Below are 27,934 nucleotides of genomic sequence, written 5' to 3' on the forward strand. Positions count from 1 at the left end.
TCTCGTTTTCTCATTTATTTGACAAAGGAAGAAAATACCCATTTTTACAATATTTTCATATGTACAGATCTGTACAAAATGTCCAAAGGCAACTGTCAAGACAAGAAAGAGTGACTTAAATCACAAAATTAGTCAAGGGTTCACAATCTGTTGACATATACAAACATGAGAGCTCAAAAATATCTTGCACATATTCCCAGAGTTCAACATTAGGTAGTGAATGAAAGTGCATATAATTCATTTATAATGCACACACAACTGGCAAGGACACGAATACCTGGATTGTTCATCATCGGTACAGCACAAACTTTCCCTTGACATACTTTGTCAGAAATACATTACCTACCCTAGAAAACTTGAGATTTGAAGAGCACTGAAGTCTTAAAATTAGTTTTGATCCTGGGAACGGAGGGTTGAATGTGGGGACAACTATTGTGACCTAACCTGACCTCCCTGCCTCATTCTTCCTGGATTGATTTATCAACATAAAATTAATTCTGCCTGCTGAAGTCACAACTACTTTTGTAAGGATATACATTACTTCTGGCTAATGAATTTATTTATACCTATGAGGATTATCTTGGTATTCCTATAAACTGCAGATTTTTCAACTCATATGAGAATAGTACTGAAAACAAATGCAATGCATCAGTTCACTATAATGCTTCAGCCACAGAATAAGACAAGCCAGTTAATACAGGCCTCTAAACTGAAAATAAATACTCATCACCATATTAAACAAAACCATAAAAGAATTAATCATTGTATATATTATGCAAAAATTCAACCCTTAATGCACAATATCAATATCTAATATCATTATTTGGACTGCAGATTGAAAAGCAAAGTACACATAATATAAACCATGAAACAAAGGCACATTTGCATTTAAGTGACCTTCCAACATAATTTATGGAGATTCCTGCATGCATCCTTATCACATTAAAACTCACATTAAGACAGACAAAATATTTTGGGAACAGACACTTGTGACCTAACAGCTAATGAGTATTTGACATTCCATGAAGAGAGAGGTTATAATATCAAACAATCCAATGTTTATTGCATATAAAATTGTAAACTGAGATTTCCGACAAAATTCTTAGTTTGAGACCTGAGGTTAATTTTTTCTATCCTATTCATTCATAATTCTATACCACTGTAGCTGCTGTAAATGTATTTTTGAAAAGAAAATATTTCTAACAACAATTATAAGATGATAATAATAAAATAACAATAATCATAGCAAACAATGATAAATGGCAGTAATGAAGATAAGAGAAGTGGAATTACTTATACAAAACAGTTAGTTAATTAGTCCATAAAATACAGTACTTGGACGGTACGGATTAGTGGCAGCTACTGAAAGAGTGCTTATTAAAAAAGGTGCGAATGATAGTATGAGATGAGTTACATGTTCATGGAAAGAAGAATGTGAGGTACTTATTTAGATCTAGAACAGAGATGTATGGAAACTACTGCATATAAAGAACAATTAATTTTGTGGAGCACATACTATATTACCAAAACAATAGAGGTAAACAGAAATTAATATAACTATAAAAAAGGGTTATACTAAAATTATACTAGAATTAATTTTAATGCAACTGCTAAAATACTAAAAAATCATCTTTCAGTCAGATATTCATAATCACTAGTCAGGTTACACAACAGATTTAGCTATAATTTAATGCAACTGCTTATGGTAAAATCATAGTCTGGTAGAGTGATGAAATATACTTAAAAAAACACACTTGTCAGAACAAAATTTCAACAGGTCAAATACCTTAATATATCCTTATCGCCATCAGTTCTGCAATATATACATAATGAGGATAAGGGGGATACGACATGTTATCAAATGTACTGAAAATAAGACATAAGAAAAAAGTTCTACAGGTACACTATTGAAGAGATTTTAAAATCATCTATATCAACCACCAAAGCATGAACAACATCCATGCAAGCCCATTCCGGACAACTTACACCAGAGAGTGAATAAAATAAAAACATTCCTATGGAGCCCTCTCTACCCGTTGATGGAAACTCATTCAACCCTCACTAAGATGCAGCAAAATCTTTCTGCTTTGAGACTTTCCTTTGTATTCGAAAGCTCTATAAATCACACAGCACTTTCGCATGCTTACCCTAATGCAAGCATTAGTGAGTGAAACTTAAACATATGGTTTTCATGCACAGCACAGATAAGGATGCTTTCATTGTATTTCTTAACAAGAATGTGGTATGAAAGTTCATATGTGTCCAAGTTTAACACATAATATTGATTAATTTTCTTTCTGTATTTGTCTTTTAATGCTTAACATCATTTGAGAGTGCACATATCCATTAAAACAATTTCTTATAATTCTTTCAAATATCAAATACAAACTACATGCTTTTGCCTGTTAAGACAAGGTATATAATTATATATGAGTGTGTACTACTGACTGGCTGTATTTTTCTTAACTTTCCTCAACTTTCTTCTTTTAAAACAAATCAAACAGTTCATAGTCATACCTAATCCTTAATCTTAAAAGGAGAGGAAGTCGTTCTTCCTTGTTAGGATGCTGTCAAAGTATAAAAGTATATTCTTCCTGTGTGTGTTTCTGTTGTTTACCAAATGTCTGATGGAGAGTGAAGAACATCCAAGTAAGAGAAGCAGAGTGAAGAATATCCTGGTAAAAGAAGCAGTAAAGAACATCCTGGTAAAAGAAGCAGAATGAAGAATATCCTGATAAAAGAAGCAGAATACTGGCAGATCAAATTGGACTTATGAAAACTAAATATTAAGTGAAAATGTACAGGACTTATTCTTGTCATGCATGTATCAAAAATATATAACCAAATATGGATTTTCATATCCAGCAGCTACATGGTCTTTGACAAAAACTGTAAGTAATGAACTTCAGTAGATTTTTTTCCAATGATGAGTGTCCTCCACTCATGCCCACTGGTTTACATTCCAGTAAGAGACACACAACAGAGGTAGGTTACTTTTAAAATGGGCAATTTTTAGGCCCAAGATACAAACAAGCAAATACTATCAACTGAAACATCTGTTGCTTACCTAATTGGCAACTCATACACCAAACAAGAAAAATCACGCTAAAGAAAGATGTACAATACACCCATATAACAATACTTAAATTAACTGGAGTATAAACAGGCCATCAAACTTAAAAAAAAAAAAAAAAAATCTATGGGTGTGATCACTCATGGGATTATAAGGAAAAATCACAAAACATGCACAGCACTGGGTAAAAGCAGAGTGTCAGATAATATGACAATCCTTACAGCTGCTATAGTGTCTAAAAAAATCTAGATAAAACTAACCATCTGAATTTCTAGGTATGATCAACTGAGTCCAGTAGACATGCCTGCTACAGCATACACAATATTACAATTTAAATCGTAGTTTCCCAAAACCATTCAATTACTATACTACATATTCCCTTTGGCAATATTTCATCCATAAAAAAAGACACTGTATTAACAAAATACCCATTAACCATGGAAACACTATCACAGGTTCATATAATCATTTCACTGTTATTCATTCCATGTGCTGGTAATATGTATTACCTATATAATCACATGTCAGAAGCTCTTGATTTGAGCAGTGATGAGCTTACATCCAAAAACAACATGGCAGTTAATTATCTGCAGTAGCCTAAATACTGGCAAATCTACGGCCTTGGATGATGTTTATTAATGCTCGTGCAGTTTCTCAAAATACAAACCTCTAAAATCAGATCTTAAATAAAAATTGAGGACTAAAATTCAAAGGAAAAAACTTTCAAAACAAAATGTTAAGGCCTGAAATAATACAAGCTGCAAAAACTGTCTATCAATGTCACTTGTGTAAATAACATTCTCCACTACTATGCATAAAGTTATATACAAAAACTTATTACCTACAAAAGTATAAAACCACATGGTCTTTTATATCTTACATATTATGCCATGGTTAGGGATCATGCAATGACAATCATAGTTCTTGGTTCTCCTAATTCTTTCTAACAATGATTCTGATACCTGCCTTAAGTAGGTTACATAATAATCACTTCATTGTTGTTGCTTGAAGAGTTCCATTCACTGTTCAAGCTTAAATATATCCTCTAATATCTTTATTCATCATTCACCCGCCAATCGTCTAGTTTCTTGTTTGAACTACTGTACTTTGCTTAAAATTTCCCATCTAATGACATGTTTCTCTATCTTATTCCAATTTATTTCACTGCATCCTTGTGTGTCCCACTTAAATTTTCATCTGAACTTGTATAAACTCAAACTTAAGTGGCTATTCTGAACTGAAATTCAACATTCATACTTTCTTTAAAACTGGGAACATCCACTTATACACCCTTAACTGTAAAAACTTCCCAAAATGAACTTCTTACAGACTCTTTTTAACTTCTCTTTAACATTTGTAGAACACCAAACTACTCCTTCACTAATGCTGTGCAATTACAATAATGCACTCAAGGGATATATGAAATCATATCCCTTCATACATAATTAACTGTATATAATGTTTCAAAGCACGATGAGTCATATAGAACTGTCTAAAAGTGCTGCATATTTTACATAATCCCAAGTTAAATGTCTAACTGTAATACCTTCATCATGAAATTTTGAGAAAAAGAGACGGTGAGTGTTATAGAGATACATACACCCATAGTCTAAGCGAGGTGGTCTGGGGGGGGGAGAGAGAGAGAGAGAGAGAGAGAGAGAGAGAGAGAGAGAGAGAGAGATAGAGAGAGATAGAGAGAGAGAGAGAGAGGGGTTTTTTTTTTTTTTTTTTTTTTTTTTTTTTACATCAGCTCACACTCAGTCTCTAGATGTCATGTGCAATGCACCAACATCCACATCCAGGCCCCACCGATCTTTCCATGATTCACCCCAGAAGTTTCATATGCCCTAGTTCAGTCCATTGACAGCACGTTGACCATGGTATGCCACATTGTTCCAATTCACTCTATTCCTTGCACACCTCTCACCCTCCTGTAAATTTCGGGCCCCGATCACTCAAAATCTTTTTCACTACATCCTTCCAATTCGGTCTCCTGCTTCTCTTTGTTCCCTCCACTTCTAACTCATATATCCTCTTTGTCAACCTTTCCTCACTCATTTGTTTCGTATGTCCAAACTATTTCAATATTCCCTCTTCTGCTTTCTCAACCACACTTTTTATTACCACATATCTCTCTTACCCTTTCATTACTTACTTGATCAAACCATCTCACACCACATACTGTCCTCTAACATTTCATTTCCAATGCATCCACCCTCCTCCATACAACCCTATATATAGCCCATGCCTCACAACCATAAAGCATTGTTGGAACTACTATTCCTTGAAACATACTCATTTTTGCTCTTTAAGGTAATGTTCTCTCTTTCCACACATTCTTCATTGCTCCCAAAACCTTTGTCCCGCCCCTCCTAAAACCCTATGACTCACTTCCATTTCCATGATTACATCTGCTGCTAAGTCCACTCCCAGAATCTAAAGCACTTCAATTTTTTTCCATTCAAACTTGCATCCCACTAACTCTTCCCTCAACCCTGCTGAGCCTAATAACCTTGCTCTTATTCACATTTACTCTCAACTTTCTCCTTTCACACACTTTTCCAAACTCAATCACCAACTTCTGCAGTTTCTCACTTGAATCAACCATCAGTGCTGTATCATTGGCAAACAACAACTGACTCAATTCCAAGGCCCTCTCATCCCCCAACAGACTGCATACTTGCCCTTCTCTCCAAAACTCTAGCATTTACCTCCCTAACCACCCCATCCACAAACAAATTAAAGAACCATAGGAACATCACACACCCCTGCTCCAGACCAACCTTTACTAGGAACCAATCGCTCTCCTCTCTTCCCACTCTTACACATGCCTTATATCCTTGATAAAAATCTTTCACCGCTTCTACTGGATTACCTCCCACACCATATACTCCTAAAACCCACAAAGCATCTCCATAAACCCTATCATATGCTTTCTCCATAAGATGTAATGCGGCAAAGTGGCTAGAGTGGATGGTACTGCAACTAAATTTAATAAGAAAAGTGGTGGCTGTGGTTGATAAGGCTATATGATGTATGCATGGATCATGGTGAAGTGCTTGAGGATTTGCAAAAATGCATGTATAATGCCACTGTATAAACGCTAGGGGGAAAGAGGTGAGCCTTCAAACTACAGTGGTATAAGTTTGTTGAGTACACCTGGTAAGTTGACTGAGAGGGTGGAGACATGTATAGAGCATCAGACTGAGGAGCAGCAGTGTAGTTTCAGAGGTGATAGAGGGTGTGTAGACCAAGTGTTTGGTTAACAGAATGTGTGAGTAATACTTAGAAGAATAGGCTTTGTATATGGCATTTATGGATCTGTAGAAGGCATATGATGAGGATGATAGAGATGCTTTGTGGAAGGTCTTAAGAATATATGGTGTGGAAGGTGAGCTTCTATAAGCAGAATAAAGTTCTCAATGAGGATGTAAGGCACGTGTACAAAAAGGAGGAGGGGATAGTGAATGATTCCAAGTGAAGGTCAGTCTGTGGCAGGGGTGTGTGATGTCATCATGGTTGTTTGATCTGTTTATGGATGGGGTGGTGAGGGAGGTAAATGCAAGAGTCTTGGACAGTGGGGCAAGTATGTATTGTGGGACATGAAAAGGCCTAGGAAGCACGTTAATTGTTGTTTGCTGACAATACAACACTGGTGGTTGATTCAAGTGAGAAACTACAGAAGTTGAAGACAGCTTGGAAAAGTGTGTGAAAGGAGAAAGTCGAGAATGAATGTGAATAAAAGCATCAGGATAGAGGGACATATCGGTTGGGATGTAAGTTTTAATGGAGAAAAATTAGAGGAAGTTTAGATATCTGGGAGTGGCCATGGCAGCAAATGGAACCATGGAAAAGGAAGTGAGTAATAGGGTTGGAGAGAGGGCGAAAGTTCTAGGAACACTGAAGAATGTGTGGAAAGAGATGATGCTATCAGGTAGGGCAAAAATAGGTATGTTTGAAGGAACAGTAGTCCTGACAACATTAAATGGATGCGAGGCATGGGCTACAGATAAGGTTGTGTAGAGAAGGGTGGATGCGTTGAAAATGATATGCTTGAAGACAATATATGGAGCACAGCGGTTTGATTAAGTAATGAAAGGTAAGAGAGATGTGTCATAATCAAAAGAGTGTAATTGAGAGATCAGAAGAGAGTATGTTAAAATTGTTTGGACATATGGAGAGAATGAGTGAAGAAATGTTGAGAAAAGAGGACATAGGAGTCAGAAGTGGGGGGGAACAAGAGTGGGGACACCAAAATGGTGATGGAAGGATGGAGTGAAAAACATTTTGAGTGATCAGGGCCTGAACATGCAAGAAGGTGAAAGGCATGCACAAAACACAGTGCACTGGAATGATGCAGTATACTGGGGTCAACATGCCATCAACGGACTGAGCCAAGGCATTTGAAATTTCCAGGGTAAACGATGGAAAGGTCTGAGGGTCTTGGAAGTGGATAGGGAGCTGTGGTCTCAGTGCATTACACATGACAGCTAGAGAATGTGCAGGCAGATTTTTTTTTTCCTTTTTTTGTCTATTTCCTAGCATTACCTTGATGACATGGGGCAGCAATTGGGTGTGGGGGAAGAGAAGAAAATGTATAAGTATCTTTTTCCTTTCCTTCATGCATTTGTGCTGTTTCCAGTGGGGCAGGGTGGTGTTGGGAATGGATGAAGGCAAACAAGTATGAACATGTAAATGTGTATAAATGTGTACGTGCAGGTGAGTATATGTATAAATATGTGTACATGAGGGGAATGTCTTTCTTCATATGTTTCGTGGCGCTACCTTGCTGATGAAGGAAATGGATGGTATTGCAGTGGAATTTATTAAAACAGGGGGTGACTGTGTTGTTGACTGGTTGGTGAGGATATTCAATGCATGTTCATGGTGAGCTGCCTGATGATTGGCGGAATGCATGCATAGTGCCATTCTACAAATGCAAAGGGGATAAAGGTGACTTCAAATTACTGAGGTATAAGTTTGTTAAGTACTCCTGGGAAGTCATGTGGGAGGGTATTGACTGAAAGGGTGAAGGCATGTACAGAGCATAACAATGGGGAAGAGCAGAGTGGTTTCAGAAGTGGTAGAGGATGTGTGGATCAGGTGTTTGCTTTGAAGAATGTATGTGAGAAATACTTGGAAAAACAAATGGATTTGTATGTCCCATTTATAGATCTGGAGAAGGCATATGATAAGAGGTGACAGAAATGCTCTGTGGAAGGTATAAGAGTATATGGTGTGGGAGGTAATTTGCTAGAAGCAGTGAAAAGTTCTTATCAGGGATGAAAGCATGTGTACCAGTAGGAAGTGAGGAGAGTGACTGGTTCCCAATGAATGTCGGTTTATGGCAGGGGTGTGTGATGTCTCCATGGTTGTTTAATTGGTTTATGGATGGGGTTTGTTAGGGAGGCTAATGAAAGAGTTTTGGAGAGAGGGGCAAGTATGCAGTCTGTTGTGGATGAGAGAGCTTGGGAAGTGAGTCAGTTGTTGTTCGCTGACGATACAGCACTGGTGGCTTATTCAGGTGAGAAACTGCAGAAGCTCATGACTGAGTTTGGTAAAGTGTGTGAAAGAAGAAAGCTGAGAGTAAATGTGAATAAGAGCAAGGTTTTTAAGTTTACAGGGTTCCCACTCTTTTACTGACAAAATTCAAGGCTTTTTCCAGGATATTTCCAGGATCTTTGAAAGTATTTGTATTTAACGATATTGCATTGGGAAAAAAGACTTTAACCCAATATGAGTCAATAAGAGTTGACTTGGGAAATGCGAAGCACGTTTTTTCAAAAAATTGGCCATCACGATCATTATTAACCATTGCTTTCATTACTCTATAACAGATGTGAGCAAGCTCTATCGAGACCGCGATTTCAGTTCGATTCGTACCATACAACTCGCCCTACAAAAAAGCCGCAATGTAGCAATAAAGAATATTCTGGGTACAAAAGCGAGGGACGAATGGGGCCCAAGGGAAGTAACCTTTTCCTAACTTCCATTTCAAGGGTTTTTCCCGGACATTTTCAATTTTACGAGTTTTCCAGGCCTTTTTCCGGCAGGAAGCACCGCAAATAAAATTCCCGGGTTTTTCCCGTTTTCCCGGTGGTGTGGGAACCCTGAGTTTAGTAGGGTTGAGGGACACACGTCAATTGGGAAGCAAGTTTGAATGGAGAAAAACTGGAGGAAGTGAAGTGTTTTAGATATCTGGGAGTGGATTTAGCAGTGGATGGAACCATGAAAGCGGAAGTGAGTCACAGGGTGGGGATGGGGCAATGGTTCTGGGAGTGTTGAAGAATGTGTGAAAGGAGAGAACGTTATCTCGGAGAGCAAAAATGAGTATGTTAGAAAGAATAGTGGTTCTAACAATGTTAAATGGTTGCGAGGCATGGGCTATAGAGTTGTGTGGAGGAGGGTGGGTGCGTTGGAAATAAGATGTTTGAGGACAATATGTGGTGTGAGGTGGTTTGATCGAGTAAGTAATGAAAGGGTAAGAGAGATGTGTGATAATAAAAAGAGTGGTTGAGAGACAGCAGAAGAGGATGTATTGAAATGGTTTGGTCACATGGAGAGAATGAGTGCGGAAAGATTGACAAAGAGGATATATGTGTCAGAGGTGGAGGGAATGAGAAGTAGGAGACCAAATTGGAGGTGGAAGGATGGAGTGAAAAAGATTTTGAGTGATCGAGGCCTGAACATACAGGAGGGTGAAAGGCATGCAAGGAATAGAGTGAATTGGAACGATGTGGTATATTGGGGTCGACGTGCTGTCAGTGGATTGAACCAGGGCATATGAAGCGTCTGGGGTAAACCATGGAAGTTTTGTGGGGCCTGGATGTGGAAAGGGAGCTGTGGTTTCAGTGCATTACGCATGACAGCTAGAGATTGAGTGTGAACGAATGTGGCCTTTGTTGCCCTTTCCTAGCATTACCTCAGGCGCATGGGGGAGGGGGGCGCAATTTCATGTGTGGCGGGGTGATGATGGGAATGGATGAAGGCAGCTAGTACGAATATGTACATGTGTATATATGTATATGTTTGTGTCTGTACAGGTACACCACCGATTTTCTGGCACTCTAGGTTCCAAAGCATTGCTGAATTAACAGTTTTGCCAGACCAACCGTGGTCACGTAATAATAATTCACCAAAACACCTCTAATCCACTAATTATACATCTCCCATGTTTCTAAAGAATACCATGGACTGCTAGAAATTGAAATTAAACAAACATAAAATGTAAATTAAATAAATAAATGAAATACATTATACACCTATGTTTTGCAAATTCTTCCACATACTCGGCAGCTCCTTCGTGGTTTGCAGACAGCTTTTCTCCGGATGCTTTATTCATGGAAATTCCACGACGCTTCTTGAATCTTTGAATCCATCCTTCACTATAGTCAAGCTTATGTTGTAATTTAAGTTCTTTATGGAACAACTTAGCCTGGTCTATTATCATGCTACCTGACAAGTCCACTTCATCACTCCGACACTGTCGAAAACATTCCATCATCACTCAATTGTGCTCAGGACTCTTACCATCTTTCATAGTTTTTCTAATCGTCATTTGCCTCTTGGAATCGCTGTTTGCATAGAATTTCAATATTTTCTCCCTCTGCTTCTTTATATCACAAACAGTTGATGAATCAATACTGTAGATGTTACACAGCTTATGCACCGAAACACCATGGTTCATCTTTTTCAACAGTTCTACTTTATCTTGGATCGATATGGACTAATGTTTATGTTTGACACCATGACAAACACTCTCATATTAGAAGCTGTAGCTAGGCTTAAATTTAAGCAAAATTAGCTAAGAATCTCACAGAATACGTGCAGCATAAAGAATGTAAATACGCATGCCCTACATACAATGCCATCTGTGGCCACCCAGTAAACAAGTCTGGTGGCCACAGTAATTACAAGTTCTACTTTATCTTGGATCGATATGGACTAATGTTTATGTTTGACACCACGACAAACACTCTCATATTAGAAGCCGTAGCTAGGCTTAAATTTAAGCAAAATTAGCTAAGAATCTCACAGAATACATGCAGCATAAAGAATGTAAATACGCATGCCCTACATACAATGCCATCTGTGGCCACCCAGTAAACAAGTCTGGTGGCCGCAGTAATTCCAAGTTCCCTTGTGTAATTTTGTCTGGACTAAAGAAGGTGCCGAACCATCAGTTGCTGGAAAATTGGTGGTGTACCTGTATATGCAAGTATACGATGAAATGTATAGGTATGCATATGTGCGTGTGTGGGCGTGTATGTACATACATGTGTATGTGGGTGGGTTGGGCCATTCTTTCATCTGTTTCCTTGCGCTACCTCGCTAATGCAGGGGACAGCGACAAAGTATAAAAAAAAAAAAAATATATATATATGTATGAGAGCGAAAGTGGCCCTTGTTTGGCTGTTTCCTGGCACTACCTCACTAACACAGGAAATGCCGATCAAGTAAGAAAAAAATATAAGAACTGACGTGCAATGAGTAAAAGAATATATGTTACTTTTCATAAAGAGGTATGATGAAGGTATGAAACATATTTACATACAAGCATGTACATGGGGATATATCCTAAGAAATATGCATCATTACTAAACATGATTAATTTCATGAAATTTTAAGTTCTGTTCACAATGCAACCAAGAACTCGCATATAATACCTTAAAAGATACTAACCAATAAAATAAGGCAAGGCTGGACATGATTCTCTCTATCTGTCTATCCATTATTAACAAACTTTCTTTCCAGTTCCATGCCTGGATCAAGTGCAAACTAACCTTTCATTTCACTCATGAACTTCATTCCAAATCTCAGCACTTTTTCACTCAATTAAATCATATACATACTATGACATAAAAGTCAAAAGGGGTATTGACGGACAGGCATATCAGGCAGAGGTTCACAAACTAAATGGACTTAAGTTATCAAACTTGGTCTTCCCATAAAGAGCAACCATACAAAAACACATATAAAGATGTAAACATTCAAACAAGATTAATAATTCAAAATACCAATGAAAATGGGAAAGTATTTATGGACCATGCAAATGATAAAAAGTTTCCATACTTGGGGTGTTTTACACATCAAAACATGAAGTACTGCAATTCCAAAGAACGTTCAAAATCATTCATCAGTTAGCTTAAACACTTAAACATCTTCACTCAAAATTCAAATTAACCTGGTTCCATATAGTTTCAAATAAATATATTTGCATCTCCACACACAAAAAATAGAAATACACACATTTCCACAACCTTCTATAAGCATGGTTTTCCTAAGGTACTTGTACTTTTACATTTCTGGTACTGCATGCACCTGTTTGAACTTTTTCCTCAAACATATTTGCATGTACTTCTGTCAATGGACATCTATAATCTTAGGTGCAAGTGAATAAATTTTAGTACGAATTACTCAGATGAATGAGCAGGCACTGTAAGTCTACAATGATTTCTACAGCTCTTTGTAGAGGTTATGTTAATGACAATACATCTTCATAATCATTATGGTTTACAACAGACAAAATCAATTTTTGTCAATTGAGGGGCTTTGGATGAGGCAAAATTTGCAAGTCATCCAAGATGTACATATTTCATCAAACTTAAGTGCACAGTATAAATTTATAAGAAATAAGATGTCATGGCAAAAAACCTAACATGACATGAAGGTATGCTTTACATACCCTGGTCAAGCAACTAAAGGATCAGCAGATTGGAATAATATATTTGTTTCAAATCACTCGACAGTGCAACACTGCAGATGATTTTCTTCATTTTGCTAAAAATCTCCTTCCTAAATAACATGAAAAATAATCTCACTTTGTTCTGAAGGTAACAGAAAAATCATGTGGAAAAAGCACACACAAAAAAATTACTATATTAAAGCAAGTCATTTAAGTAGATATTGGATGAAGTATTGAGCATTACATGGTAAAAAGCTTTTTTCTTGTCAAGTATGATAAACAGAAAGCAGCAGATTCAATATAACATGGATAATCTAATGATATATAAGATGATCACAGCTTTACAATTCCTGCAGAATGATTCATCTTGTTTTGTTCAGTGACACAGGAAAGAGGATGTACTCACTGCAAAACACATTATGGCCATTTACAGAAAATTTGGGTCTAAATCACACAACACATAGAATTTGGAAAACAGAGAAACAATAATATCTTCAAATAAATGCAGCAAAATTCTAATCACTAAAACAAATTCACAGTAATTACCCTCCAAGAAAATGCAAATATGAGTCACTTGAAGTAACCCTATCACAAAGGAAAAAGGTTAATAATATGCATAAAGATAGTAAATCATTCACTGAGGAGAAAGAGTTGTTTACTAAATGTTTTATGACTCAAAAGGAAAGTGCAGTGGAGTGAAAAAATGAGAATCAAAATAAAAACATTGAGTAGCGAGGTGGTTTGATCAAGAAAGTAATGAAAGGTAAGAGAGGTGTGGTAATAAAAAAATTGTGGTTGAGACAGTAGAAAAGGGTGTATTGAAATGGTTTGGACATATGGAGAAAGTAAGAGAGGAAAGGTCAACAAAGACGATAAATGTGTCAGAAGTGGAGGGAAAAAGGAGAATCGGGAGACCAAAATGGAGGTGGAAGGATGGATTGAAAAAGTCATTGGGTCCTGGACATGCAGGAGGGTGAAAGGCATGCATGGAATAGAGTGAACTGGAACAATGTGGTACACTTGGGTCAACGTGCTGTCAGCAGATTGAACCAGGGCATGTGAAAAGTCTGGGGTAAACTATGGAAAGGTCTGTGAGGCCTGGATGTGGGTAGGGAGCTGTGGTTTGTTACATCACACATGTCAGCTTGTGTATGGATGTGTGCAGATTTGTCCTTTTTTCATATTTTCCTGGTGCTACCTTGCTGATGCAGGGGATGCAACTGGGTGTAGGGGAAGAGAAGTGAATGTATGTATTATTTTAATTCTCCTTCTTGCATTGGTGCTGTTTTCTGTAGGGAGGGTTTGTGTCAGGAATGGGTGAAGGCAAGTATGAATATGTACATATGTATATATGTATGTGTATGTATGAATGTATATAAATGTATATGTGCAAAAAAACCATAGGAAAATGAGATACGATAAGTTCCCATGTGCACTTTTGTGTAGTGATCGCATCATCAGAGGAGATACAAGGACGACAGAAGAACAAGAATGGTCAGTTGATATACAAAACTACGTTTCTTCCTTCTACATCAACTGAATGTTCTACATTTTCTATCTCATTCTTGTATGTCCCTGACAATATGATCATTACATGAAAATGCACTTGGGAACTTATCGCATTTCATTTCTTCCTATGGATTTTTGCAAGTACAGTAAACCCTCAATTTGATGGACCCCAATATAACAAATTTCAGATTTAACAGACAAATAATTGTAATATAGCACATTAATCAATAACAATCTAAAAATAAAAAATCTCAAATGTCGCAACATATGCACTTCATATTGCACTTGTTTCTAGTAGCATGGGGTAGACTTGCTTTGCTTCAGTCCGAGTCTGCCTCTAGCTATCGTGTGGTTAGGCTGTATAAAGTATTTCTGTTATCTCAAAATAATTTTGCAATCCATACAATTCAAAATGGCATCAAGTGATTGTAAGAGATGTAATGAAAGCAGGTAGTCTGTCCTCACTTTATTATAAGAGAGGTATTACAGAGAGGCTGCTGCTGCTGCTGGGTACTCCCCTTAACACACAGGTGTTGTGGGGAACAGCGAATCCCAAGGGCATGGGTGACGTCAGTTTTGAAAAGACAGGTGGCTACTTCTGTCCAACTTCATTGAGTATTATCTATGTGGCTTCACCTCCACTACCAAACCCAACCTGTACCACAATTCTGAAGCAACATCCTGTAAGTAGTCAGGGGTGCCCAAGGACAGCCTGGGTCTCTGTTATTGTCTGATTCCTGTTTCTCAGAGTTCTCCATCACCAGTTTATCAAGTAATATTGTCGGGGTGTTGAAACACCATTTCGCAACTGTCTTCCTGCTGCCAGGGAGGTGTTGAGATATTGGGGTATAGCCTGAGTTGCTCTGCTGTTGTGCAGGCTACCTCCAACACCTGTGTTGCCCCTTGACACCCATTTGACTGCCTTTACCACTGCTTCAGCGCATCCATTGGACTAGGGGAAGTGGGCTGAGGAGATGCAGGCCATGATTCCCCATTTTTTGTAGAAAGCTTCCATCTCCTCACTGTCTAGATAGGTTGCCCTGTCGAAGGTGATTTCTTGGGTGCACCCCATCTCCTGAAGAAGGTGAGCAGCCTTGCGAAATTATGGGATTTTCCCACAAAGGTTCAAATCCTACTCTGCGCCATGTAAGAAGTGCAATGAAAGCAGGTAGTCCATCCTCACTTTATCATAAAGATGTATTCTTTTACAGGAAAGGGATGGCATGACCTATATCTCAGTCTAACTCCTGCCTCCAACTACCCGGCGAGCGTTCCCACACTGCAAGGTGCCTGCTGCCTAACTATAGTACCACACACTAAATCTTACAGCGATAGAGGAGTTAAAAGAAAGCTTGTGAACTTAAATGTGGCACAGAAATAGGTTACATTCGATTCAATGGACTTTCGGCATTAACAGACACTCCTTCCCCTCTAATAGTCTGTTAAATTGAGGGTTTGCTGTAACAGATCACAAGCACCACTGTGACCCCTTGTAATAAATGTGTGTGTGTATATGTATATATTTGTGTACGTGAGTGGATATGTCTTTCTTCGTCTGTTTCCTGGCACTACCTCACTAAAGCAGGAAATGGTGACCAGGCAATAAAAAATATACATATCTTATATGTGCTGAATTGGTTTGGACAAATGGAGAGAATGAGTGAGGAAAGGTTGACAAAGAGGATATACATGTCAGAGGTGGAGGGAACAAGGAGAAGCGGGAGACCAAACTGGAGGTGGAAAGATGGAGTGAAAAAGATTTTGAGCGATCAGGGCCTCAACATACAGGAGGGTAAGAAGCATGCAACAAAAAGAGCAAATTGGAACGATGTGGTATAACGGGGTCGACATGCTGTCGTTGGATTGAACCAGGGCATGCGACACGACAGCTAGAGACTGAGTGTGAATGAATGTGGCCTTTTTTGTCTCTTTCCCTGGCACTACCTCGCTGAGCAGGGGGTAGTGATGCTATTTCCTGTAGGGTAGGATAGTGCTGGGAATGGATGAAGGCAACCAAGTATGAATATGTACATGTGTATATATGTACATATCTGTGTATGTGTGTGTACATGTGAAGGTGAGGGTGAGAAGCATGCAACAAATTGAGCAAATTGGAACGATGTGGTATCCCGGGGTCGACATGTTGTCGTTGGATTGAACCAGGGCATGTGACATGACAGCTAGAGATTGAGTGTGAACAAATGTGGCCTTTGTTGTCTTTTCCTAGTGCTACCTTGCGCACATGCGGGGGGGAGGGGGTTGTCATTTCACGTGTGGCGGGGTGGCGACAGGAATGAATAAGGGCAGACAGCATGAATTATGTACATGTGTATATATGTACATGTCTGTGTGTGTATATATATATGTATACGTTGAGATGTATAGGTATGTATATGATCGTGTGTGGACGTATATGTATATAAATGGGTATGTGGGTGGGTTGGGCCATTCTTTCGTCTGTTTCCTTGCGCCACCTCGCTAACGCGGGAGACAGCAACAAAGTATATTAGAATTTACATGTATGGGCGTTTGTGTATGTATGGTAAAGTGTGTGAAAGAAGAAAGCTGAGAGTAAATGTGAATAAAAGCAAGGTTATTAGGTACAGTAGGGTTGAGAGACAAGTCAATTGGGAGGTAAGTTTGAATGGAGAAAAACTGCAGGAAGTGAAGTGTTTTAAATATCTGGGAGTGGAGTTGGCAGTGGATGGAACCATGGAAACAGAAGTGAATTATAGGGTGGGGGAGGGGCGAAAGTTCTGGAAGCGTTGAAAAATGTGTGAAAGTCAAGAACATTATCTCGGAAAGCAAAAATGGGTATGTTTGAAGGAATAGTGGTTCCAACAATGTTATATGGTTGCAAGGCGTGGGCTATAGATAGAGTTGTGCGGAGGAGGGTGGATGAGCTGGAAATGAGATGTTTGAGGACAATATGTGGTGAGGTGGTTTGATCGAGTACGTAATAATAAGGTAAGAGAGATGTGTGGTAATAAAAAGAGTGTGGTTGAGAGAGCAGAAGAGGGTGTTTTGAAATGGTTTGGTCACATGTAGAGAATGAGTGAGGAAAGATTGACAAAGAGGATATATGTGTCAGAGGTGGAGGGAACGAGAAGTGGGAGACCAAATTGGAGGTGGAAAGATGGAATGAAAAAGATTTTGAGTGATCGGGGCCTGAACATACAGGAGGGTGAAAGGCGTGCAAGGAATAGAGTGAATTGGAACGATGTGGTATACCGGGGTCGACGTGCTGTCAATGGATTGAACCAGGGCATGTGAAGCGTCTGGGGTAAACCATGGAAAGTTTTGTGGGGCCTGGATGTGGAAAGGGAGCTGTGGTTTCGGTGCATTACGCATGACAGCTAGAGATTGAGTGTGAACGAATGTGGCCTTTGTTGCCCTTTCCTAGCATTACCTCAGGCGCATGGGGGAGGGGGGCGCAATTTCATGTGTGGCGGGGTGATGATGGGAATGGATGAAGGCAGCTAGTACGAATATGTACATGTGTATATATGTATATGTTTGTGTCTGTACAGGTACACCACCGATTTTCTGGCACTCTAGGTTCCAAAGCATTGCTGAATTAACAGTTTTGCCAGACCAACCGTGGTCACGTAATAATAATTCACCAAAACACCTCTAATCCACTAATTATACATCTCCCATGTTTCTAAAGAATACCATGGACTGCTAGAAATTGAAATTAAACAAACATAAAATGTAAATTAAATAAATAAATGAAATACATTATACACCTATGTTTTGCAAATTCTTCCACATACTCGGCAGCTCCTTCGTGGTTTGCAGACAGCTTTTCTCCGCATGCTTTATTCATGGAAATTCCACGACGCTTCTTGAATCTTTGAATCCATCCTTCACTATAGTCAAGCTTATGTTGTAATTTAAGTTCTTTATGGAACAACTTAGCCTGGTCTATTATCATGCTACCTGACAAGTCCACTTCATCACTCCGACACTGTCGAAAACATTCCATCATCACTCAATTGTGCTCAGGACTCTTACCATCTTTCATAGTTTTTCTAATCGTCATTTGCCTCTTGGAATCGCTGTTTGCATAGAATTTCAATATTTTCTCCCTCTGCTTCTTTATATCATAAACAGTTGATGAATCAATACTGTAGATGTTACACAGCTTATGCACCGAAACACCATGGTTCATTTTTTTCAACAGTTCTACTTTATCTTGGATCGATATGGACTAATGTTTATGTTTGACACCACGACAAACACTCTCATATTAGAAGCTGTAGCTAGGCTTAAATTTAAGCAAAATTAGCTAAGAATCTCACAGAATACGTGCAGCATAAAGAATGTAAATACGCATGCCCTACATACAATGCCATCTGTGGCCACCCAGTAAACAAGTCTGGTGGCCACAGTAATTACAAGTTCTACTTTATCTTGGATCGATATGGACTAATGTTTATGTTTGACACCACGACAAACACTCTCATATTAGAAGCCGTAGCTAGGCTTAAATTTAAGCAAAATTAGCTAAGAATCTCACAGAATACATGCAGCATAAAGAATGTAAATACGCATGCCCTACATACAATGCCATCTGTGGCCACCCAGTAAACAAGTCTGGTGGCCGCAGTAATTCCAAGTTCCCTTGTGTAATTTTGTCCGGACTAAAGAAGGTGCCGAACCATCAGTTGCTGGAAAATTGGTGGTGTACCTGTATATGCAAGTATACGATGAAATGTATAGGTATGCACATGTGCGTGTGTGGGCGTGTATGTACATACATTTGTATGTGGGTGGGTTGGGCCATTCTTTCATCTGTTTCCTTGCGCTACCTCGCTAATGCAGGAGACAGCGACAAAGTATAAAAAAAAAAAAAATATATATATATGTATGAGAGCGAAAGTGGCCCTTGTTTGGCTGTTTCCTGGCACTACCTCACTAACACAGGAAATGCCGATCAAGTAAGAAAAAAATATAAGAACTGACGTGCAATGAGTAAAAGAATATATGTTACTCTTCATAAAGAGGTATGATGAAGGTATGAAACATATTTACATACAAGCATGTACATGGGGATATATCCTAAGAAATATGCATCATTACTAAACATGATTAATTTCATGAAATTTTAAGTTCTGTTCACAATGCAACCAAGAACTCGCATATAATACCTTAAAAGATACTAACCAATAAAATAAGGCAAGGCTGGACATGATTCTCTCTATCTGTCTATCCATTATTAACAAACTTTCTTTCCAGTTCCATGCCTGGATCAAGTGCAAACTAACCTTTCATTTCACTCATGAACTTCATTCCAAATCTCAGCACTTTTTCACTCAATTAAATCATATACATACTATGACATAAAAGTCAAAAGGGGTATTGACAGACAGGCATATCAGGCAGAGGTTCACAAACTAAATGGACTTAAGTTATCAAACTTGGTCTTCCCATAAAGAGCAACCATACAAAAACACATATAAAGATGTAAACATTCAAACAAGATTAATAATTCAAAATACCAATGAAAATGGGAAAGTATTTATGGACCATGCAAATGATAAAAAGTTTCCATACTTGGGGTGTTTTACACATCAAAACATGAAGTACTGCAATTCCAAAGAACGTTCAAAATCATTCATCAGTTAGCTTAAACACTTAAACATCTTCACTCAAAATTCAAATTAATCTGGTTCCATATAGTTTCAAATAAATATATTTGCATCTCCACACACAAAAAATAGAAATACACACATTTCCACAACCTTCTATAAGCATGGTTTTCCTAAGGTACTTGTACTTTTACATTTCTGGTACTGCATGCACCTGTTTGAACTTTTTCCTCAAACATATTTGCATGTACTTCTGTCAATGGACATCTATAATCTTAGGTGCAAGTGAATAAATTTTAGTACGAATTACTCAGATGAATGAGCAGGCACTGTAAGTCTACAATGATTTCTACAGCTCTTTGTAGAGGTTATGTTAATGACAATACATCTTCATAATCATTATGGTTTACAACAGACAAAATCAATTTTTGTCAATTGAGGGGCTTTGGATGAGGCAAAATTTGCAAGTCATCCAAGATGTACATATTTCATCAAACTTAAGTGCACAGTATAAATTTATAAGAAATAAGATGTCATGGCAAAAAACCTAACATGACATGAAGGTATGCTTTACATACCCTGGTCAAGCAACTAAAGGATCAGCAGATTGGAATAATATATTTGTTTCAAATCACTCGACAGTGCAACACTGCAGATGATTTTCTTCATTTTGCTAAAAATCTCCTTCCTAAATAACATGAAAAATAATCTCACTTTGTTCTGAAGGTAACAGAAAAATCATGTGGAAAAAGCACACACAAAAAAATTACTATATTAAAGCAAGTCATTTAAGTAGATATTGGATGAAGTATTGAGCATTACATGGTAAAAAGCTTTTTTCTTGTCAAGTATGATAAACAGAAAGCAGCAGATTCAATATAACATGGATAATCTAATGATATATAAGATGATCACAGCTTTACAATTCCTGCAGAATGATTCATCTTGTTTTGTTCAGTGACACAGGAAAGAGGATGTACTCACTGCAAAACACATTATGGCCATTTACAGAAAATTTGGGTCTAAATCACACAACACATAGAATTTGGAAAACAGAGAAACAATAATATCTTCAAATAAATGCAGCAAAATTCTAATCACTAAAACAAATTCACAGTAATTACCCTCCAAGAAAATGCAAATATGAGTCACTTGAAGTAACCCTATCACAAAGGAAAAAGGTTGATAATATGCATAAAGATAGTAAATCATTCACTGAGGAGAAAGAGTTGTTTACTAAATGTTTTATGACTCAAAAGGAAAGTGCAGTGGAGTGAAAAAATGAGAATCAAAATAAAAACATTGAGTAGCGAGGTGGTTTGATCAAGAAAGTAATGAAAGGTAAGAGAGGTGTGGTAATAAAAAAATTGTGGTTGAGACAGCAGAAAAGGGTGTATTGAAATGGTTTGGACATATGGAGAAAGTAAGAGAGGAAAGGTCAACAAAGACGATAAATGTGTCAGAAGTGGAGGGAAAAAGGAGAATCGGGAGACCAAAATGGAGGTGGAAGGATGGATTGAAAAAGTCATTGGGTCCTGGACATGCAGGAGGGTGAAAGGCATGCATGGAATAGAGTGAACTGGAACAATGTGGTACACTTGGGTCAACGTGCTGTCAGCAGATTGAACCAGGGCATGTGAAAAGTCTGGGGTAAACTATGGAAAGGTCTGTGAGGCCTGGATGTGGGTAGGGAGCTGTGGTTTGTTACATTACACATGTCAGCTTGTGTATGGATGTGTGCAGATTTGTCCTTTTTTCATATTTTCCTGGTGCTACCTTGCTGATGCAGGGGATGCAACTGGGTGTAGGGGAAGAGAAGTGAATGTATGTATTATTTTAATTCTCCTTCTTGCATTGGTGCTGTTTTCTGTAGGGAGGGTTTGTGTCAGGAATGGGTGAAGGCAAGTATGAATATGTACATATGTATATATGTATGTGTATGTATGAATGTATATAAATGTATATGTGCAAAAAAACCATAGGAAAATGAGATACGATAAGTTCCCATGTGCACTTTTGTGTAGTGATCGCATCATCAGAGGAGATACAAGGACGACAGAAGAACAAGAATGGTCAGTTGATATACAAAACTACGTTTCTTCCTTCTACATCAACTGAATGTTCTACATTTTCTATCTCATTCTTGTATGTCCCTGACAATATGATCATTACATGAAAATGCACTTGGGAACTTATCGCATTTCATTTCTTCCTATGGATTTTTGCAAGTACAGTAAACCCTCAATTTGATGGACCCCAATATAACAAATTTCAGATTTAACAGACAAATAATTGTAATATAGCACATTAATCAATAACAATCTAAAAATAAAAAATCTCAAATGTCGCAACATATGCACTTCATATTGCACTTGTTTCTAGTAGCATGGGGTAGACTTGCTTTGCTTCAGTCCGAGTCTGCCTCTAGCTATCGTGTGGTTAGGCTGTATAAAGTATTTCTGTTATCTCAAAATAATTTTGCAATCCATACAATTCAAAATGGCATCAAGTGATTGTAAGAGATGTAATGAAAGCAGGTAGTCTGTCCTCACTTTATTATAAGAGAGGTATTACAGAGAGGCTGCTGCTGCTGCTGGGTACTCCCCTTAACACACAGGTGTTGTGGGGAACAGCGAATCCCAAGGGCATGGGTGACGTCAGTTTTGAAAAGACAGGTGGCTACTTCTGTCCAACTTCATTGAGTATTATCTATGTGGCTTCACCTCCACTACCAAACCCAACCTGTACCACAATTCTGAAGCAACATCCTGTAAGTAGTCAGGGGTGCCCAAGGACAGCCTGGGTCTCTGTTATTGTCTGATTCCTGTTTCTCAGAGTTCTCCATCACCAGTTTATCAAGTAATATTGTCGGGGTGTTGAAACACCATTTCGCAACTGTCTTCCTGCTGCCAGGGAGGTGTTGAGATATTGGGGTATAGCCTGAGTTGCTCTGCTGTTGTGCAGGCTACCTCCAACACCTGTGTTGCCCCTTGACACCCATTTGACTGCCTTTACCACTGCTTCAGCGCATCCATTGGACTAGGGGAAGTGGGCTGAGGAGATGCAGGCCATGATTCCCCATTTTTTGTAGAAAGCTTCCATCTCCTCACTGTCTAGATAGGTTGCCCTGTCGAAGGTGATTTCTTGGGTGCACCCCATCTCCTGAAGAAGGTGAGCAGCCTTGCGAAATTATGGGATTTTCCCACAAAGGTTCAAATCCTACTCTGCGCCATGTAAGAAGTGCAATGAAAGCAGGTAGTCCATCCTCACTTTATCATAAAGATGTATTCTTTTACAGGAAAGGGTGGCATGACCTATATCTCAGTCTAACTCCTGCCTCCAACTACCCGGCGAGCGTTCCCACACTGCAAGGTGCCTGCTGCCTAACTATAGTACCACACACTAAATCTTACAGCGATAGAGGAGTTAAAAGAAAGCTTGTGAACTTAAATGTGGCACAGAAATAGGTTACATTCGATTCAATGGACTTTCGGCATTAACAGACACTCCTTCCCCTCTAATAGTCTGTTAAATTGAGGGTTTGCTGTAACAGATCACAAGCACCACTGTGACCCCTTGTAATAAATGTGTGTGTGTATATGTATATATTTGTGTACGTGAGTGGATATGTCTTTCTTCGTCTGTTTCCTGGCACTACCTCACTAAAGCAGGAAATGGTGACCAGGCAATAAAAAATATACATATCTTATATGTGCTGAATTGGTTTGGACAAATGGAGAGAATGAGTGAGGAAAGGTTGACAAAGAGGATATACATGTCAGAGGTGGAGGGAACAAGGAGAAGCGGGAGACCAAACTGGAGGTGGAAAGATGGAGTGAAAAAGATTTTGAGCGATCAGGGCCTCAACATACAGGAGGGTAAGAAGCATGCAACAAAAAGAGCAAATTGGAACGATGTGGTATAACGGGGTCGACATGCTGTCGTTGGATTGAACCAGGGCATGCGACACGACAGCTAGAGACTGAGTGTGAATGAATGTGGCCTTTTTTGTCTCTTTCCCTGGCACTACCTCGCTGAGCAGGGGGTAGTGATGCTATTTCCTGTAGGGTAGGATAGTGCTGGGAATGGATGAAGGCAACCAAGTATGAATATGTACATGTGTATATATGTACATATCTGTGTATGTGTGTGTACATGTGAAGGTGAGGGTGAGAAGCATGCAACAAATTGAGCAAATTGGAACGATGTGGTATCCCGGGGTCGACATGTTGTCGTTGGATTGAACCAGGGCATGTGACATGACAGCTAGAGATTGAGTGTGAACAAATGTGGCCTTTGTTGTCTTTTCCTAGTGCTACCTTGCGCACATGCGGGGGGGAGGGGGTTGTCATTTCACGTGTGGCGGGGTGGCGACAGGAATGAATAAGGGCAGACAGCATGAATTATGTACATGTGTATATATGTACATGTCTGTGTGTGTATATATATATGTATACGTTGAGATGTATAGGTATGTATATGATCGTGTGTGGACGTATATGTATATAAATGGGTATGTGGGTGGGTTGGGCCATTCTTTCGTCTGTTTCCTTGCGCCACCTCGCTAACGCGGGAGACAGCAACAAAGTATATTAGAATTTACATGTATGGGCGTTTGTGTATGTATGGTAAAGTGTGTGAAAGAAGAAAGCTGAGAGTAAATGTGAATAAAAGCAAGGTTATTAGGTACAGTAGGGTTGAGAGACAAGTCAATTGGGAGGTAAGTTTGAATGGAGAAAAACTGCAGGAAGTGAAGTGTTTTAAATATCTGGGAGTGGAGTTGGCAGTGGATGGAACCATGGAAACAGAAGTGAATTATAGGGTGGGGGAGGGGCGAAAGTTCTGGAAGCGTTGAAAAATGTGTGAAAGTCAAGAACATTATCTCGGAAAGCAAAAATGGGTATGTTTGAAGGAATAGTGGTTCCAACAATGTTATATGGTTGCAAGGCGTGGGCTATAGATAGAGTTGTGCGGAGGAGGGTGGATGAGCTGGAAATGAGATGTTTGAGGACAATATGTGGTGAGGTGGTTTGATCGAGTACGTAATAATAAGGTAAGAGAGATGTGTGGTAATAAAAAGAGTGTGGTTGAGAGAGCAGAAGAGGGTGTTTTGAAATGGTTTGGTCACATGTAGAGAATGAGTGAGGAAAGATTGACAAAGAGGATATATGTGTCAGAGGTGGAGGGAACGAGAAGTGGGAGACCAAATTGGAGGTGGAAAGATGGAATGAAAAAGATTTTGAGTGATCGGGGCCTGAACATACAGGAGGGTGAAAGGCGTGCAAGGAATAGAGTGAATTGGAACGATGTGGTATACCGGGGTCGACGTGCTGTCAATGGATTGAACCAGGGCATGTGAAGCGTCTGGGGTAAACCATGGAAAGTTTTGTGGGGCCTGGATGTGGAAAGGGAGCTGTGGTTTCGGTGCATTAGAGACTGAGTATGAACGAATGTGGCCTTTGTTGTCTTTTCCTAGCGCTACCTCGCGCACATCAGGGGGTTGTTATTTCATGTGTGGCAGGGTGGCGATGGGAATGAATAAAGGCAGACAGTATGAATTATGTACATGTGTATATATGTATATGTCTGTGTGTGTATATATATGTATACACTGAGATGTATAGGTATGTATATTTGCTTGTGTGGATGTGTATGTATATACATGTGTATGTGGGTGGGCTGGGCCATTCTTTCGTCTGTTTCCGTGTGCTACCTTGCTAATGAGGGAGACAGCGACAAAGCCAAATAAATAAATAAAAATATATATATATATCTGTGTGTGTGTGTGTGTGTGTGTGTGTGTGTGTGTGTGTGTGTGTGTGTGTGTGAGTGTGTGCATGTGTGTTTGTGTGTGTGTGTGTATGAGTGGATGGGTTGTTCTTCATCTGTTTCCTGGCTGTTACCTCACTGACGTGGGAAACTGCGAGGTAGTGCCAGGAAAGACAAAGAACAGCTCATCCACTAATATACATATGGCCAGGTAGCACCAGGAAAACAGACAAAAATGGCCACATTCATTCACACTCATTCTCTAGCTGTCATGTGTAATGCACAGAAACCACAGCTCCCAATCCACACCCAGGCCCCACAGACCTTTCCATGGTTTATACAAGATGTTTCACATGCCCTGGTTCAGTCCACTGACAGCATGTTACTATAATGAAACACTAAAAAAATCTGCAACTCTACCATTCTTTAAACATGTATCCTGAGCTGTTCTGTTAACAGAAATGATGTCATACATCACACCAATGATCGTATGAAATAACACACAAAAGAAGGATAACAAGGAATTAAAGTATCAAATAGCAATTATCAAATCAAAGTAAAACTGCACTCAACCAAATGCTACTAATGTCTATCTCACTTGACCAGATGCTGCTATTAATGTTTGTGACAGTATTAAAAATGAAATTTGTTAAGGCTTATAACATACACACACTGTTATAACTAGTCATTGATTAAATTTCTTACTAACTCTGAGATACAAAAATGTTCATTTATACAAATTCTTCCCATCAAAGTCAATTTGTAAATGGTACACACAAAGTATCACATATACAGATTTGGATTACAATTTTCATAAATGATATGTCTCAGTCACGGAAACTGTGACACAGTTTTAAAGCATTTAAAACATACCTTATAAACATTGCATGATGCTTGTAAGATTTGTCCACGAGCTTACATAATACAGATCTTAAAGCAATTAATATTATGTCTAATCTTACAAATAATGAGCTGATGTCTGTTCTCCACTTGAGAGATACAGCATCTAATAAAACGCTAACATGCATAATCAGTACGTGTTAAATAACTTATTTTTTCATCATTACTCAATATGACATTGAGCAGTCATTTCTTTATCAAACAAGAAGTATATCATGACTGACTCCCCTGAGTTGACCAAACACTTTAAAGAGGTACTTTCTCAATTAAAGAACCTAGACATAAAACTTGATAGTACAGATTCCCCATCATTCATGCACTTTGGGATTATACTACCATCTTTATCATAATAAACATGGTGCCTGCCCAACAAATCTGACGACAGATTATGAGCATTTTACCCCTTCACTTATCTAAAAAATGTTAAATATATTTACTCTCTTTGTCATTTCCCTGTGGTGGTGGGGCAGGTAGTTGAGATGGTGGTGGTGGTGGTGAAGGGTTAGGAGAGTGACTTGAAGGTGTCTGGGTTCCTCCTGGGTCTTGTGGACTGTTCTCCCTTGATGGTCCCAAAACTGGTGGTCCAGGGGCTATGGATTCTTGATCACGTATTGGTACTGGAATCTTCAGCAATGGAGGTGGGGGTGGGCGAGACTCATTTACTGGTTCTGATGGGCTCTGTTGGTCAAACTTACTCATTTACTGGTTCTGATGGGCTCTGTTGGTCAAACTTAAGTCTTTTATCTAAATATATTCCTCATACAAATATCAGTGATGAAACTAGTATACACCCTACCCCAAATGTGTATGACATTATGGTGTGCAGTTTTGCAACTGCATGCTCTTTATCAGCATCAAATACCAATACTTGCAGTTTTCATTTATTTTAAATAATTGACAATTCAACATAGGACATGATGAATAGTCGGGCCAGCTTGCCCTTAGTCATTTTGTAGGTGATGTTAAGGGAAAAATAATTTGCTGCACAGTGAGCAGATACTCTGTGTCAGAGCCTTAACATCATGGGACCTAAAAGACCACAGATATGCCTTCTACAGATATGCCTGTCAAGGATGTGACTTTTATGCTGAGAGAAAAGACAGTAATAATTAAAATCTGGAGCAACATAAGTGTGCTGCCAGCACAGATACAGCTCAAACGAGCCCAGGAATTGTACCATACAAAAGAGTAATGAAAAGATTAAGGAAGCCATTGCTGCAGCTGCATCCCACGTATGAAATCCACCGTTTGAAAAGCTTGAGAAGATGCTGTTAGGATGGCCAGAGCAGTGATTCCTACCCAGTGGGAACTTAATCTCCTTGGGATAATTATGCATTTTCCAAGGGTAAATAGACTTTGGTCATCCACGATTTTTATCAGATGTAAAAGAAAGGTGAATACCTG

At 38.8% G+C, this 27,934-nt stretch overlaps 1 protein-coding gene across 3 annotated transcripts in view; it reads right to left on the reverse strand.

Moving 5' to 3' along the window:
• LOC139747398 (uncharacterized) overlaps nt 1-27,934 on the reverse strand; it is a 70,243-nt gene continuing 42,309 nt past the window's right edge. For 2 of the 3 annotated variants that reach the window (XM_071659706.1, XM_071659705.1), the window contains one exon: nt 1-27,208. In XM_071659706.1, the coding sequence (XP_071515807.1) occupies nt 26,954-27,208 (255 nt within the window). In that variant the 3' untranslated portion in view covers nt 1-26,953. Of the gene's footprint in view, nt 27,249-27,934 lie in introns of all 3 variants that reach the window. The other variant, XM_071659707.1, reaches the window with a different exon arrangement.

The sequence above is a fragment of the Panulirus ornatus genome, chromosome 68, assembly GCF_036320965.1.
Source record: "Panulirus ornatus isolate Po-2019 chromosome 68, ASM3632096v1, whole genome shotgun sequence".
In the NCBI taxonomy this organism is placed as follows: domain Eukaryota; kingdom Metazoa; phylum Arthropoda; class Malacostraca; order Decapoda; family Palinuridae; genus Panulirus; species Panulirus ornatus.